The 17,918-nt window shown below is 46.7% G+C and overlaps 1 protein-coding gene across 2 annotated transcripts; it reads right to left on the reverse strand.

Moving 5' to 3' along the window:
- Positions 1-291: 291 nt before the first annotated feature.
- Serpina10 (serpin family A member 10) lies at positions 292-8,323 on the reverse strand. 2 transcript variants are annotated; one of them, XM_021202603.2, is made up of 5 exons: positions 8,231-8,323; positions 5,562-6,326; positions 3,951-4,224; positions 1,710-1,860; positions 292-645 (listed from the first exon to the last, which is right to left on the reverse strand). In XM_021202603.2, the coding sequence occupies exons 2-5, from the start codon at positions 6,286-6,288 to the stop codon at positions 454-456; spliced, it is 1,344 nt and encodes a 447-aa protein (XP_021058262.1). In that variant the 5' UTR covers positions 6,289-6,326; positions 8,231-8,323; the 3' UTR covers positions 292-453. The 2 variants fall into 2 exon arrangements, with proteins under 2 accessions (XP_021058262.1, XP_029396756.1); XM_029540896.1 differs by having other exon boundaries at positions 8,224-8,297.
- Positions 8,324-17,918: the final 9,595 nt, after the last annotated feature.

Here is a 17,918-nt window from a genome sequence, read left to right on the forward strand (position 1 = left end):
AGAGGAGAGGAGAGGAGAGGAGAGGAGAGGAGAGAGGAGAGGAGAGGAGAGAGTCTGGGACAAACTAAAATAAAACCCTTACTTTGTGAGAGAATGACCTAGAAGAGAAGCATTCCTGTAGGAGAATGTCCATGTGCTCCCCAGAGCTTTTGACCCACACCTGCTGTGCTACTGACTGCTCTCAGTCCAGGCGTGCAAGCAGCAGAGAAAGTGAGAGACCCTCCCCAGCTAGTCTTCAGCTAAGACTCTCAGGAGCATTTAAAATGCCAGACAGATTGCACAGACATCTCCTTAAAGTATGAGTTGTTTTAGTTTCAGTGTTAATCAGGGAACAGCCACAGCAAACGGGCTGGGCACAAAGAACACATCCTTTCCCACCCACCACCAGCATCTTGTGGTTCAGACGCCTCTGGCTCAGCACCCGTGGTGACCGAGGTCTTACACACACCCGAGTCACAGGACTGTGGGGTTCACCACCCTGCCCAGAAATAGGAGCATCTTGGTCATCTCCTCATAGATGATGAAGTGAAAAGGCCGGTTCACTTTGAAGACAGGAGGCATGGAGTAAGCGACAATCTCTGACAGTGTCCCTGACACTGCTTCCGTTCCCCTTTCATCTACCTCAAGCACCGACTGTTGTAAAACCTAGATAGAGAAAGAACATGGAAGAACACTTGTGTGGCAATGGGAAGGGAGAACTAGCAAAACCCAGCCATGCTCCTGGGGGGGGCTCACTGTGGCAGCCCGTCTGTGCTTGGAGGTGCATGAAACTGTACCAGAGAGTGCCTCAGAAATCCAAACAGTACCAGGAGGCTATGGGAAGTGGTGTGGGCTCTGCGAGGTGCATCCTGGGCTTGGAACCAGGGAACCTGGCTGGCAAATCTCGACATGCAGGCATCTAGAAAGTATTTATTGGCTATGTACTTTATGACGCTGATTCTTGAGCTGAACTGTTTGCCTTTGAAGGCACTTTGAACTGCCTGGTATTACTCTGAGGCATTTCTAGGGTCAGCCTGAGGGTCTGTGGTTGCCTGCTTGCCTGTACTCAATCTGAGGTTCCCATACTGGCTCCTAGTCACATAGAATACCATTTTAAATCTCTCAGAAATGTGAACCCTCCCAATTATAATGGTGGAGGAGAGAGAGCCATCATAAATCCAGGCCAGGAATGCTAACTGGTTCACTGCAGTGCACAGACAGGCTACAAGAACTAAGAAGGGATGGATGAGTTCCCTGTCTGGAGAACAGAAAGGAGAGGGGAGGCATGGGGTGAGGAAGAGCCAGAGGGTCCTTTGAGGCTAATCATAGGGGAGGTGGAGTGTCTGTCACAAGGAATGATGGTGACCAAGTGATGACTGGGGGTTTCTTTCATGCTAAAGATAGTATAGTTTCATGAGCCTTTTTGATATTCAACATATTACTGATAGGTTATAAACCAGTCTGTATGAGGGGCAGACATTTCCCTAAGGCTTGGGAGAGAAGAAGGATGGAACTCTTCCAATGAGAACCTAGTTAAAAGGGTGTTTGAGAAGTATGGCTTGAGGTCCTTGGAACTTCCAGCTTGGGTACCACTTGAAGTTGTTAGAACTGGAGTAAAATTCTCTGCTATAGCCAGGCATGTAATCACAACAAAGTGGTTTGCAAAGTATGTGTTGGTTTTAGTGACATGGCATGCTGTGGACTGGGCCCCAGCACGGTCCCTGACTTACCTTGGACACCTGAAGGTTTCTTGCCACAGCTGAGAGTTCGCTGAGGTCAGCTGAGGTGGAGAAGATCCTCCTGATTCCCATCTGTTTGAGCAGCTCATGCATCTCATACCTCTGGTTCAGCTTGAACTTGGGAAAGAAGACCTCCATTTTCCTATAGCCCAAGGACAGGACAGACGATGGTGAAATGGCTGGGGCTGCTGATAAGGACATGTTCTGTTTCCTTCCTTTCTCCAAGATTATTTCCTTTGCTTGATGGTGTATAGCTCATGGGATCTTTCATAGTGTTCTGTCTCAGAGAAAATACTTCTGAGGCATGAAGCACCACTGTGTTAGTGTCAGTGAGCTAGATCATCAGCTCACTCCCCCAAATCCTGCTTAGGAACGCCGGACTCCATGTCCATTTCTGTATGTTTCAAAACAACCCCAACCAACTCCCTGGCTGCTTCCTGCATCCCAGCAGCCTGCCGGAGGATGCTGTTCCCAACCCAGCATGGACCTTGATGTTTCCAGAGAACGGAGGGAATGGGCAGACAAGCAAAGCAAAGAGCAATTTCCACTAACCCTGTTTCCTTATCCAAGGAGGCTCTGAGATATTTATTTTCCCCTTGTCAGTTCTCTGAGGATATGAGATTTAGAAAGATGAGTTTTGTGGCTCAGAAATTAAAAAAAAAACAAAAAAACAAAAAAACCATGAAAGCTACTAATTAAATCAAATTAATCTTAATTTTCAGTTTTCTTGCTCTATAAAGAGTCGTCAAAAATACATATACCAACATCAGAGTTTTTTTAATAGAATGATTGTCCTATGAAAGGTGCCCAAAACAATGCCTGGCATGCAGCAATTTTATAAATACATCCTTGCCCACTTTTCTCCCTGTTGCGTAGCTGGACTGGACTCCATCCTAGAAAAAAAACTGAGGATGTGACATGTCCTAAGTTAATTCCTAAGTGTAACCGCTCAGCAAAAATTTGATAGGGTTGGTGTTCCAGTCCTTTGCTAATGCTGAAAGACTTAAAAATGACAGAAAAGGGAAAGTGAAAGCTGTAGGCAGGGCCTTCAGTTGAGTTCATCTCTGTACCAGCTCTGGAGCAGCGACTCAACAGGCACAGCTATGAGACTCCTCCTGGAGCTGTCTGCCTTGTGCACCAGCAGGCAGACTGACTTCCAGCAAACTCCCAGGTTTCTACCCCACGCTTCCATTTCTTCTCTCCACATGGGGCACCCGCCTCTCTCCCCATGTTCAGGCTTACCTGCTCTCATGGTACCAACCCCCAGTCATACACCTGTCACTCTTAGAGCCTGGCCTCCTTCTTACGGAGCTTAGGGAGACATTTCTAGATCGTAGGCCTGAGCTCTGAACTTACTTCCAGGCCTGTTCCTTTCATGTTCTTAGTAAGACCCATCCTTGAGATGCTGAGGCCCCAAGCTACAGCTATTGTTGACTGACAGGTACCTCTTCGGATCCATCTCTATTTTCTCTTTCTTTTGCTCTGCACCCCATCCCATATCTAGTCATCAAATTCACTGCTTCTTTCTTCCTGGCAGATTCAAAGTCTTGTCTGCATCTTATCCCCTCACTTGCTACCACCATAGTCCAAGTGGCAGCATCTTGAAGTTATCCAGCACCCTTCTGACTGGCTTCCTCATGGTCCTCCGTATTAATGCCTGCTTTCAGCACAGGATCTTGTATGATCCCTTCTGATCAGAAGCCTCTGTGGCTCCCCATCTCCTGCTGGCAAAGCCCATGACCTTTCTGAGCGAGCAAAGTAAGGTCCTGGAGTGACTGTCCCTGCATCCTCTCACTTCTGCAACGATTGCAGCCACACTGGCTACTTTGCTGTTGGTTAGAGCCGCCAACTGCCAGCTGTGCTCTATCCCAAAACTGCCTCTAAACACTCTCCTCCTCAGACAGACCCAGGAAATTCACCCCTCATCTGCAGAGAAGACCATCCCTGGTTTTGGCCTGTACCTGCCAAAGTGCTTTTTCCTCTTACAGTGTTGTTTGTCTCCCTTTGCTGGGCTCCTTTACAGCTTTGGCATAGGGATCCCGATAGGAAAACTGTTGCTCATTAGAATAATAAAACTAGGCCTAACCTGGATTGATGCTCAGGATAAAGTGAAATAGGACCTTGGCCACCACTGGGGAGCATGGGCGATAAGCATACAGCATTAGGTAAAATGGATTGGGAGTGTTGATGAGGACAGCAAGCCAAGTCTGGGCAGCAGGGGAAGCAGCATACCTGGTTTTCATATTCTGGAGCCATGTCTCCACGAGATCCACGGTCAAGTAGTCCTCCAGGGCCAAGTGGTCACCTGTCTTCTCCATGAGGACCACTAGCATGGTGGCATTTCCTTGGTAGGGCAGTTTGAGGATGTGACAACGGAACTTCTTATCAAAGGTGGAGGCAAAGTTCCCTTCCCGGTACATCATGGGCACCTTAATTGCCTTGTACTTGTCCAGGTGGAAAGTGTCGGCCTCAGTGAAGCTGGGGTCAAATGGAGTCAGCCACTTCCCTGAACAAGTCAGAAGAGAGCCCCTGTAGAAATAAGCCTCCACAGAACACAATGGTCTTGCTCGAGTGGTAGAGAAGAGAGTATGCTGCCCCCTTTATTACCAGCTGAGAGTGCCATTCCTTTTTCAAGTCTGCATGCTCAGGCATCAAATTCCTCAAAGACCAAACTTCAGCTCTACCCATGACCTGACATAGAACCAAAACTTCCTCATTTCCTGGTGGATGGCTTCCAATGCCTGATGCGTGAGGTATTCCTAGCTACCACACGGCCCCAGCATGACCATATGTGAACATACTTTACAGGTAGCGAGGCTGTGTCCAGCTCAGCATCACTTTATGTGGCTTTGGAAGCAAGAGAGGCCAGCCATTACATGACTCTACACTGAACATGTGTTGGAGTACCTGTAAATGGTCTTTCTACCTGGGGCTTTGTGAATCTTCTGGTATAGCTTTAAGCTCCAGATTCATCGCATTCCATACCCTGTTAGAGCTAGAAGAAGTCAATGCTAAAAAAACCATGGGACCTCTTTTTGCATTTGGCTTCTGCCATTCACTGTGTGAACATGTTCAAACTACCTTCTCCAGCCTTCACCTTCATCCCCTTATAACAAAGGAAGCAGTGGCTCTACTCTCCTTGCTGCATTGACTGCCAGAAAGAATGAATATGCAACTAGTTACTTCCTGTGGTGGATAGTAAGTACCAACCATTGTGTGTACACCTTGCATGTCAGCTCTTAGAGCTCTATGAATATATAAAGTGAGAGTCCCAATTTTTATATAAAATTCCAAGACCAGGGGACTGGAGAGATGACTTAGCAGATAAAAGCTCATATTTTTGTACAGAGGACTCAAATTTGTTTCCTAGCACCCATGTTGGGTGGCTCATAACTCCAGCTCCAGGAGAATCCAGCAGCTCAGACCTCCAAGTATGTCTGCACTCACATGCATGGACCCCACACATTATAATAACGGCAACAACCATAAATCCAAGGGCCGAGATTTTTGCCCCAGATCACAAAAGCAGGGATTGGTGAGCCCAGATTCAACCTGAATCTTGCTGATAGTAAGCTGCTCATTCAATAGCCCTGTGTGACCTCTTTCAAGCATTAGATGAAAACTAGACAGGGAGCTATGGAAACTGAGAACCACGGGTCTGCAGGTGGTGACAGTGGGGGCTTCAGGAAGCATCGGCCCCTCCCCGGTGTGTACTGAAGCTGTGAAGCAGACACCATGTCTGCAGAACACCCTTCAGTGCTAAGTATACTCTGACCAGAAGAAGAAAAGGGAAAAATAGGATCGGGTTCTTTTGGCTCTGGGGCAATGGAAGATTCCAAATACCTTTGAACAAGATGTAGTCCACCAGAATTAACTTTGTTTCAGGATTAATCTCATCAAAAAGCTTGGGGATTTTCCCCTCGGTCTCTTTGGTAATGCAGTGGTTTATGAGCCCTCTGGCTTGTGAGGAATTTCGAAAATTTATGGGCACATACTCTGTATCAAAATACTTGCTGGAGAGATTGAAATAGGTCTCCTTGAGATCAAAGTCCTTGTGGATGAAGGCAAAGCTGCCCTGGCTGAGGCCCAACTCCTGGTTGCTGGAAAAGGTCTCTTTGACCCTCTTGAAGAGGGCTGGAAGGATCAGGGGTCCTGCCTGGCTCAGGGCCTGTAGGTTGAGTCCATTTTCTACCTGGACTTTGGTCTCTCCTTTGGTCCCCAGCATCAAATTCACCATGGCCACAGACAGGCCAAAAGGTGAGAAGATCACATTGCCGTTGTGCCTCATGGAGATCTTTCGAAGCAGGTTGAACCCGAAGCTTGAAGTCTCATTGGAGAGCTGCTGGCTGGCCCTCAGCCAGTGTTCCTCCTCCTCCTCCTCCTTCTCCTCCTCCTCCTCCTCCTCATGCCTGGGATCAGTCCATGTGTACTCTTCCCAAGTTTGGTTCTCATAATCCTGAGACCCCAGGTGAACAGGGGCCTCTGGTGAATGGGAGCTGAGGTTGAAACTGGTCACCAGCCACACCTCTGTCAGGAGGACGGGAAGAAAGAGGCTAGAAACCACCCTCATGTGTCAGCTGTGGAGGCCAGGGGCCACTTCCCTTCATCCTAGGCAGAGAGAAAGACAGAGAATGAATGAATGAGAATGAAGAATATCTCAGCACCTAATAAAACATCTTTGCCAGGCAAACATTTCTCTCGTGACTCTTCCTTCCTACCAAGTGAAGTGTGGGCTCCCCTGGCTTTATCACAGGTTAGCTATACCCTAGACTGACCAGAGGAGCATATAGGTGGTGTATTCATCCACCCGGTTGGGGGAAGGGGACATTTACAAGACTTCTTCCAAGTCCCATCCTCTTGAGCAGGTCCTTGAGCCACGTGTGGTCCCTCCCCCAGTTTCTGTTCCTTTGCTTTCCTCTGGCAGGGCCAAATGTGGCCCTTTTGTCTGCAGAAGGATCAGGTGGGAGCTGGGGCCATTAGCTGATCTGCTTTTCCTTTATCATTTGGCTACTAGGCATATCAAACAGCCCCTCCATGCTGAGTCATGCAACCTTTATGTGTGACACTTTTGACTGGAGATTTGGAGGGTCCAAGAGGAAATCCAGCAAAGAAAAGGAAGCTCCCCCACAATTTTCTGATGTAAGCCTGTCTTTTCCTGCATCTCCTGTACACAGTTCCTGATAGGTCTTCTTTCATTCCTCTACCCACAGATCCTAGGTGGGTGCAGGAAACACAGCCGATTCTCTTTCTACAGAAGACCTGGGTTCAAGTCACTCAGTCGCATTGCTCCTCCCCCCATGGCACACATTGACTGTCCGTGCCCCAGTTCTGCAGCCCGAGGGAGCCTATCCCTGTCCTGGTAGTGACTTTCCAGCCCCACTCTCCTCCCTATGACTGCCTGTCCCTGCCTCTCTTGAGATTCCTCTGCACACTCAGATCCAAAACCTGGCTCTGGGCTGTGCCACTACATTGTGCTCACAGCAATATTACCAGTGTCCTAGAGGCTGGCTGCCTGTGCCACTAAGATGTCGCCAATAGCTCATGCTCCACTGGACAGTAGGAAGACCAGTCCCTCTTCTGTATCTGTAACAAACCACACCCAACCCCAGGACATAGGCCCTTGCCCTTGCCTTGCTAAATGGCCCCAAAGAATCCAGCGTCCCTACCTTCCAGCCTGGATAACCCACTGGGACTCCCAAATGTTACCGGCGAGGAATTGCTTCCCAGTCATAAGGATGAGACCCCTTAGTAGGTCACCATTGTTGTAAGCCTTGGGTCATTACTTCTTTGAGGTACAAAACATCTCCAGTATCTCCAGTAGCATACTTTAATCTTTTTGTTTAAATGGACAACTTGCCTTTAGTCCTTCACAACTCAAAACTGAGGCCACATCCTCCAAGGTGAGGCTATGGCAAGGTGGAGCCTTTGAGAGTGACTAGATGATGTCTGAATTGTGGGGAGATTGTGAGGGATTTAGTGTCCTTATAAGAAGAGGAAGAGATACCAGAGCCTTTCTCTCTCCACACTGAGAAGATCACCATCTGCCAACCAGGAGGTGGGCCCTCATCACAGCCACCATGCTGTCCCTCACCTTGGGCCTCCAGAACTGTGTTGTCCCACAGAGCTTGAAATGGGTAGGAAATGGGTTATCTATCTGACACTTAACCCTGAGCATGTGTGTAGAGCAGTGGCTCCCTTGCCTTCCCAAGCCCTGGCTCACTTGCCTGGGCAGTGAGCTGTGGCAGGCACTTCAGAGCCAGGCCTTCAGAGCCCTTGCCCTGCCTCCTATCTATGGCTAACATGCTTTTGATGCCACCCAGAGCCCACCTTCAATGTACAGTCCTTTGGAGTTTAGATGAAAGACAGCATGCTTGTCCTCTAACTCCCCACCCCACACCACTCCCCACTGAAGCCCACTGAGAGAGAGAGAGAGAGAGAGAGAGAGAGAGAGAGAGAGACACTCTTCTTCCACCTCTCCCTGGTAGGCACCCCTGCCATCCACTACCTCTTACCAGTCCTGGATCTCTGGTGCCGAGAAGATCATTCAGAGCAGAGGCAAGCAGAAGCTTTGCAGCCCAAAGCCTTCAGTAAATATTTGTTATTCCAAAGTGTGGGCCTGTAGGGACTGTTACTGATTAACACCCTGCTGGGATATGATTGCGTTTCCAGAAAACCAAAGAACTTCTGGTATTCCCTAGGTTTGTCCTGTGGCCCCAACTATGACCAGAATTCACAAGAGTCTCCCTCTCACTCTGGGGTGGGGATGAAGGTTCTAGAAAGGTTATGGTGGGCCTCATGGCTGCTTCTGGGAACCATAAAGGGATTTGGGTAGAATTTAAGATCCACTGTCTTGTCCGTAAGAAACTGACAGTCCAGTAATGGAGACTGGATTCCTGCTGGGTCATGTCTTAATATACAAACCCTGCACAAGGTCAGTGTACTACCTTCTGTCTCTTGAGGCTGAACCTCTCGAGCACTCAGAGCCTGAGCTGGAAGGCATCCCGTGAGACACAATGTGTCAGACCTACTAGGTTGTCATTGTAAGTTTTGTTATGTGTCCCTTTCTAGCCTTGAAGTGAGACAAAGTTAATATAGCCTACCCACAAAATTGAAAAACAACAACAACAACAGCAGCAGCAACAACAACAACAGCAACAACAACAAAAACAAACCAGTGACAGGGTGGGGCTATAGCTCAGTTGAGTGTCTCCAGGCTTTGGTCCCTAGCACTGCATAAAATAAGGCACAGTGGAGCACACCTGTTTTCCCAGCACTATGGAAGTGGGGACAGGAGGATCAGAAGTTCAAGGCCATCCTTGGCTACATAGCAAGTTTAAGGCCAGCCCGGCTACATGAGACCCTATCTGAAAAAAAAAAAAATAGAAGGATTTCTCAAATAAAACAAGCAGATAAGAAACAGTAATGCTCCAGTTAAAACATGAAGGCAAAAGAAAATGTCTTTAAATACAGTGGTGTTCCAGGAGATCTGTGCTGGCAGATGTGACCATCTGCTCATCTCAGGATTGAGGCCACTCATTGGACAGGAAGGTAGCCATTGGGGAAGACCTCCATTAAGCAATGCGCTGGCTGACAGGAAGTTTGTGGCCTGTCATCCTGAGAGCCACCTTGTTAGAAAGCAGACTAAGGAGTGGCATGTGATCACCGGCTGGCAGGCCCCTCCTTACAGGTAGAGGTGGCTAGCTGACACATCTCACCCGAACTAAGACTCCCAACACAGTTTTAGTTTTTCAAACCACAACACTGACATGATTAGTATATTTTATTAAAGATCATTAGCATTGCTGTCTCAGCCAGGGTTTCTATTCCTGCACTAAACATCATGACCAAGAAGCAAGTTGGGGAGGAAAGGGTTTATTCAGCTTACATTCCCACATTGATGTTCATCACCAAAGGAAGTCAGGACAGGAACTCACAAAGAGCAGGAACTTGGAACAGGAGCTGATGCAGAGGCCATGGAGGGATGCTGCTTCCTGACTTGCTCAGCCTGCTTTCTTATAGAACCCAGGACTCAGCCCAGGGGTGGCACCACCCACAATGGACTCTCCCCCCTTGATCACTAATTGAGGAAATGCTGTACAGCTGGATCTCATGGAGGCACTTCCTCAAGGGAGGCTCCTTTCTCTGTGATAACTCCAGCTTGAGTCAAGTTGACACACAAAGCCAGCCAGTACAATTGCCTTATTATCGGCTGGTTTGCCTCAGGGTGGGAAAGCAGTCATCCAGAGAAGTGGGACATTGCTGTTGACAGGTCTAGAGCTCTGTCAGGTGAGTGGCCTCCAGCTATTCTTATAGTGACCCATATTGAAAGAGCAAGCAAGCTTCACCTACAGGATGAATCTGAGCCCATTTCCCACATTCCAAGGGAATCACATTTCTCTAAAGCAAACAGCAAGTCCAGTAGAGTTTGTTACCATGTCTAACTCAAGTCCTGCCATGGCTTATGGAATAGCAACCTCCTAAGTCCTACCTTTGGCGTGTGACAAGATTCCCATTTATTCTCATTTTTTCACTCTTGTCTACATCATTCTCTGAAGGATATTTATCACAAGAATGTGGAGAACCATGAAAATCAACACCAATTATCTGAGATACTTGGGGCCTTCGGGGGACCCCTTGTTTTGACCACAGGACTTTTCTGTTTCCTGAAAGAAAGATGACTAACTAAAGAACAATAAGGATAGGGATCTGAAAGATTTTTCTGGAACAACCTGGATTGAATGTAGACGGGTAGACAGACCAAAGATCACTTTGACATGAAGTATGTGGTTTTTTTTTTTTTGTGGACTTGCTGACAGAAGCATGTCCTTGGGTGGTATCAGGTCCAAGTGCATTCCATTATTGGAACTAAATGAGGGCCTTCCTGGTTGCTAGGATGAATGTCTTCACTGTGCCAGAACGACGTCTTAAACTAAGATTTGAGATAAGTCTATTTCATGTGGATAATTGGCCTGTTTATAGGCAGCTGGGAAACCACATGGGGAAACTAACTAGGATCATGCTGGGGCAATCGAATTTGCAGCTCAGGATGGATGGTTGAGTGCCAAGCTGAGTTCATAGAAAGACGGTTGATTGCCTCATCTTTACAGGGTACACAATCAATTGCTTCATTCAACCATACCACTTTCATACTATATATGTCCCATGTAACTTTTTCCATTTGTGTTTGATATATGTAAAATAAGCATATCTATTTATTAGCACTATTAAAAGAGATTCATGAATTCTCAACTATATTCAATACTTCCCAACTCATGGCTTTTTTTTATTATGTCTATATGTATGTGTTTCTCTAAGCCACACATTTATGCCTCCGATTCATACACAGGATCATTCCTCATCTCCCTTTCCCTCCCCTCCCCTCCTCTTCTCTTCTCTGCCTTAGTCTACACTTACCTTCCTTCCCTGCCACTCTGTCTGCCTTTGTCTTCGCTTGTCACTCTCCTCTGTTGCTGTCTCGGTGGCTTTGTCTCCTCTGTCTTTCTCCATCTCCATCTCCTTTACTTCTCTCTGTGTCTCTTGCTGGGGATTGAACACAGGTCCTCACACATCCAAGGCAAGCGCTCTCCCACTGAGTCCTCTCCCCAGCACTCTTCCTTCTTTCCTGCTCCATATTTGCATTTCCCTTCTTCATTCTGTCCCACAAGACATACAAATAATATCACAATGTCATATGCTTACCCCACTGTAAAAGGCAGATCTGCAAAGAAAACTTGGAGGTTTTGTTGGCAGTGTTTTCTCCTTTAGAGGGGGAGCATATGGTCCAAACACCATGTTCTGAAGATCCCTGGCTCAATTCTTTGTCTCCCCTTCTGTGTGGTTAACTGAAATGTGCTTTTTCTCATTTGTTTTTCTTTTCAATTGGCTTTGAGAATTTTGTCATCTTAATTGTTTTGTTGAGTATGCAAGATGTGACTATTATTCCCCAAGTCTAAGCCATATAAAAAGATGCAAGAAGAAACCCACCATCCTGACACCTCTGCTGCCTCCATTTCACCCTCTCCATCTCTTATGCATCACTTAACCACTTTCCTTTCAGTTCCTTCTTGTATTTCTTTATATGAGAACAAACGTGTGTTTATATTTCCTTCTTTCTTCCTTATGAACTCATGATGCCCAGAGGAATTATTGCTTCTTTATGTAACTTCACAGTGCTCAATGTTTACTCAACCAAGTTCCTCTGCTTGGGCTTTTAAGAAATTTTTAATGTTTTCCAATTACAAAATACTTTAGGGTGATTATTTTTTTTAAAGTGCCAGATGTGTGCCATTAGCTTACATTTCTCAACTCGGGCTTCTGGATCAAAGGTAAATGCTTAAAATCATAAGGTTTTTGTTTGTTTTGTTTTGTTTTATAATAAAGTTGGAGTTGACTAAGAAGAGGTTTTAATGCAGATTTAAGCATGAACATTAAATGGGAGAGGAGCTTAAGAGAATGATAGTACATGCCTTGGGGTTGGTGTGCACACACACACACACACACACACACACACACACACACACACACTTGAGAACTCTAGTGGCTGCTCTTATAGAGGATCTAGGTTTAGTTCCCAGCCCCTACATGGTGGCTCAGAGCTATCTGTTAACTCTAGTTCCAGGAAATCTAACACCCTCTTCTGACCTCCATTGGCAGCAGGCATGAATATGGTGCACACACATACAGTTAACAGTCATATATATAAGATAAATACATCTTTAAAAAAAGAACTTTGCATTAAGTGAGATGATCAGGAGACTTGTAATGAGGATAGCCCAGAGTATATTCTGAGAGATAAGTCTCAGAGCATGTAAATGTGGCAGAATTTGATTAATAGTCTTTGTAGGTGTAGTTAAGGATGGGAGGAAAACATTACTCCAACGAAGAGGGCCTTGTCTCACACTGCAAAAGTTCTCGTAGGAGAAAGGCAGAGGGAGATTGAGGTAGAGAAAGATTAGGAGGAAAGGCCACATAAACATGGATACAGAAATGAGAGTTCTGTCCACAGCCAAGGAATGTAGAGGGTTGCTGACACACACCAACTAGGAGGGAGACAGCGCATGGACAGCCCTTGCTCTTGGACTTAGCCCTCCACAGCGGGATGATTTAGTTTCTGTTGTTTGAAGCCACTTGGTCTACGGTAATTGGTTACATCAGTCTTAGAAAGCAAACACTGAGTATATTGCCTAATTCCCTTCACAGGGCAAGCCTGGCATCTGCCACAGTTTGTGAGGACATTTTCAGACTCAGGCTCCGGCACCTTGCACTCAGATTTCTGCCAACCCAGTAGTTTGCAGTAGGATTTGCAGTAGGATTTCAGTGTAGTTTTGTTGTTGGTGGTGACTTTTAAGTGAAATTGAGCATATGTCCAAGTGTTTAATCTCTATTCCTATATTTGTTTGTGTTCATGTCTTCCTGCTCATTTTTGTGTAATTAAAAAAATTAAATTAAATTAAATTATATTATTATATATAAATTATCTATCACTATAAAGTAATTATATGCTTATAAATATAAATTAATTATGATTCTAAACTAATCTCTCAGCTAATTTTCTCATCATTTGGACAAATTACCCAATTGAAGCTATCTAAGGAAGGAGTCATTTATTTTGATTCATGGTTTCTACCCATGATGACAGTCAGGGAGGACACAGCAGAGTTCCTGGTGTTAGAAGCATGTGTTAGAGATCCCCCACGTTTTGGTGAATCCAGATTCTAAGTTTTTTTTTAAATAAATTAGTTTATGTATGTGAGTACACTCTCACTGTCTTCAGACACACCAGAAGGAGGGCAACAGGTTCTATTACAGATGGCTGTGAGCCACCATGTGGTTGCTGAGAATTGAACTCAGGACCTCTGGAAGAACAGTCTGTGCTCTTAACCGCTGAGCCACCTCTCCATCGAGGCTCAGTCTTCTTTTGAATGGAGGGTTTTCCTAATGACTTTGCATTTTTACGACAGGAGGGCTGCATCACTCTCAGGAATTTCTTTGTGTGGCAAAGTGCATGACTGCCTTTCAATTATGCCCATCGCTTTAACAACTACAGCTCTTTTATCTACACCTATTGCATCAAACCTAATTCCTTTCTGTTCCCCTTCACACTCTAAATTATCATTACAAATGGGGCTGGTAAGAACCATGGGCTGAATCTTACACTGTCTTGAAATTTTCACCTGCCAAACAAATGTGTGTACTATTTTATGCACTTGTCTCAATTTTTCTGGACATGGGCAGAACATAGCCAAATTCTTTGAGTGGCTCATAGTTCCCAGTAGGATTTCCAATCCCACCTGGAAGCCACAAACCCAGTTTCTGCTATTCAGACAGTATCAGCAGTCCTGCCTTCAGGAATCTTGCCACAATGGCCCCGAAGTTGTTTGCAGAGCACAGCACTCGAGGGCTCCCTTTTCCCACAGCATCAAACTCTTCCACATTCCTGTTTCAAAGGCTGCAGTACATGGTCAGACTTACCAGAACAATGACCCCACTTCTTGACCCCAGTTTTCTGCACTAGTGGTTTTCTCTTTCATTATAATGGCAAATAGCGGACAGAAGCAATGTACAGAAGAAAACATTTATTTTGTCTCTAAGTTTCAGTCTGTGATAGTGAGGAGAGCACCTTAGGGGGAGTGTTTACAGCAGTGGGGAGTGTTGAGATAATCTTTTCTTCACATTGTGTAAAGGTATGTCTCTGTATTTTCAATGGTCAATTCTGCAGAGATTGAGTACTGGCAGGATACTGGTATGGCCATTTCTATGGCCCATCACTGGATTTTTCTATTTTGTAAATATTCTTCCTCACTTGCCTAAAGGCAATCCAGACTTGTTCAGAGGTTCTTCCACTACTGGTGGGTTGCAATAAAGATCTGACAGTAGGTAGCTGAAGCAGGAAGCGGATGACAGAATCTCATGGCACGGAAAGTGCCACAGGGGGAGAAAGCAGAAGCAGGAGACTTGACAGAAGACAGTGAGGTGAATGGATGGACCAGATGGGTAGAGCTCGCCACATGGTAGGATGTAAATGCCAGGATTAGTTGGGTTTAGCTAGATAACTGGCTGGGAACCTCCCTAGCTAAAAGGTCTAAACTTTAAAATATTTAAAAGCCTCCGTGTCATTATTGAACTGCGGGTGGGTCCAGAGAGTCCTGCTTTAGGGGAGTTAGAGTACAGGCTCCCCAAATCTTGGAAAACCAGGAAACAGAACACAAGAACAGGAACAAAGCTAAAGCCTGGCTGTAACCTTCAAAGGTGTGTCTGTCACAGTCTCCACCCATGAACTCGATCCTATTCTACGATGGGTTTCTTTTTTTTTTTTTTAAAGATTTATTTATTTATTATATGTAAGTACACTGTAGCTGTCTTCAGACACTCCAGAAGAGGGCGTCAGATCTTGTTACGGATGGCTGTGAGCCACCATGTGGTTGCTGGGATTTGAACTCTGGACCTTCGGAAGAGCAGTCGGGTGCTCTTACCTACTGAGCCATCTCACCAGCCCTTTTTTTTTTTTTAATTAATTAATTTATTATTATTTTCTTTATTTACATTTCAAATGCTATCCCGAAAGTTCCCTATACCCCCCCTGCCCCTGATCCCCTACCCACCCACTCCCACTACTTGGCCCTGGCCTTCCCCTGTGCTGGGTCATATAAAGTTTACAAGACCAAGGGGCCTCTCTCCCCAATGATGGCTGATTAGGCCATCTTCTGCTACATATGCAGCTAGAGACTCGAGCTCAGGGGGTACTGGTTAGTTCATATTGTTGTTGCGGGTTGCAGCCCCCTACAACACCTTGGGTACTTTTTCTAGCTCCTCCATTGGGGGCCCTGTGTTCCATCCAATCAGCTATGATGGGTTTCTTAACCCCCCTCCAGAACAGGACCAACAACTCAGGTTCACATTGAATCAAATGAGTGCGGTGGGGTGGTGGTGGGGGTTGGGGTGGGGGTTGCAGTCTCTGAGCAGCGGGACACAAAAGCCAGGCCGCTCCTTCCTGCTCCAGCCTATGGCTGCCTTAGTAAAAGCTCTGTCAGGAGCTGTCCAAAATGGCAGCGCCACCTTTTTCCACCCCCCCCCCCCATGGGAGCTGCCCCTCAGGAGCTGTCTGCAGTGGGGACATCTTTCCTGTCTCAGCCTACAGCTTTCGTGAAACATTACTGCAGGAGCTGCCCCCCAGGAGCTGTCCACAGTGGCTGTACCTCCTCTCCACCTACCCCCAACACCCCCTTAGCAGCCCCGTAGAAATGGCACTCAGCAAAAGCAGGCTGTGGCCAGGAAGGAATTCTCATTCTAACCCATGAGTCTGATGTAGAGGAAAGGCGGTGAAAAAAGGCACCAATCCCCGAGCTTCCCACAAAACCCCACCAATCCCTGAGCAGGAAACTCCACCAATCTCTGAGCAGGAAACTCCACCAATCCCTGAGCAGGAAAACCCACTGTCGAGCCAGTTGCTCCTGCCTGCAGGATATAAGGACTATGACACGCGAGATTCTTCCGCAACTTCTTTATTCTCTCGTTGCTTGCTGAAGCAAAAGGACCCCGAGCCCAAAAAACGCTCTGGTTTATATAGCCCTAAAGGGACCGTGTCTGCCTGTGATCAGTGCTTACTTCCGAAACCTCATTAGCATCTCTGTGCTAGCTCATCTCCGAGCATGGCACATGCGTCTAGCGAGCTGTTTTTTTTTTTCTCCCTTCCCCTTTTCGGGTGGGGCGCCATCTTGTAATGGCAGAATGCAGCGGCTTGCCACAACCCACCAATCCCTGAGCACACTCAAGCTCAGGACTTGAAATCCCACCTCTGGAAATCTCTGCCCTGAGAAGCTCCACCCCTTCAGAAATCCTATATAAGCGCTGCCCCTTTGTCCAATTTCCTGTTGTCCGCTTCTTGGAGCGGAGGGCAGCACCCATCCCTGGGTTTGTCCCTCCACAGCCTAGACCCTCCAATAAATCTCTCTCATGAGATTCCTGCCTGATGTGACTCTCTCACTGGGAGAAGCCAAGGAGAACAGAGGCAATGCAGAGAAGAGAGGAAGAGAAGGAGCGGCGCTGAAGCCCCTGAGCTCCTCAGCTCAGGTAGGGATACGATACTCTCTCCTGGGAGCTGAAATGCTCTGCTGAGGAGGCTTCCTCTCAGAACTGTGTAGTCCCAGGGCTTCCATGTCTCAGGATGCCCTTCCCTTGGGAACACTGTCCCATTTCAGGGCTGTGTGGTTCCTGGGCCCCCATGTCTCAATACCCTCCCATCAGAGCAGAAACACTTATAGCCATGTTTTCCTTTTCACAGGTAGCTTTCTTTCTTTTTACGTTTAGATCTCTGATTGCTTTCATTCTTTTTTCCATTAATTTATTTATCCACTTTACATCCCGATTGCAGCTCACCTGTTCATGTCTTCCACCACAGCCCTCCCCCCATCATCCCTCTCTTTTACCTATGAGAAGGGGGGGGGTGTCCCTTCCTAGGTACTAACCTAACCTCCTGGCACCTCAAGTCAGTGCAGAACTAGGCACATCCTCTCCTAGTGAGGCCAGTCAGGGTAAACCCCAACTCCAGTTGTTGGGTGATCCACATGAAGACCAAGCTGTACATTTGTTATATATGTGCATGTGAGGGGTGGTCCAGCCCATGTATGGTCTCTGGTTGGTGGCTCAGTCTCTGGGAACCATCAAGGGTCCAGGTTAATCGACCCTGTTGGTCTTCCCTCTTCTGGTCCCTCCATCCCTCTCCTAAATCTTCCACAAGACTTCCTGAGCTTGGTCATGTGTTTGCATCCGCATTTGTTTAGGTCAGCTGTTGGGTAAAAGCTGTCAGAGGGCAGTTATGTGAGGCTCCTGTCTGTGAATTCAGGCTGACAGATACAAACATAGCCTGAGGCTCCAAGGTAGTGGGAGGAAGAAGGCAGGCCTGCAATGTGTCCCTATTGATCATCCGAGGACAGCTCTACATGTTTCCCTTCAAGTTGACAGGGGTTTCTACTATGTTCATTTATGTCTGTCTCACACAGGACATCTATGTGTCTAGGCCAGCAGTGACAAATACAGCTGTCAAAAGTGTCTTCATATGTATTATTGTGACAAGGCTTTGACCAACAATGAGGCATCAAAGTCTCACAGTGTGTCCCTGTGAATCCACTACTGGCGCAGTCACCGTGGTAGCTTTTTTTTTTTTTTTTTTCTCCACCCACACATAGACCTCCATGGACAGGT

This window comes from Mus pahari, chromosome 7 (genome assembly GCF_900095145.1).
Source record: "Mus pahari chromosome 7, PAHARI_EIJ_v1.1, whole genome shotgun sequence".
Lineage (NCBI taxonomy): Eukaryota > Metazoa > Chordata > Mammalia > Rodentia > Muridae > Mus > Mus pahari.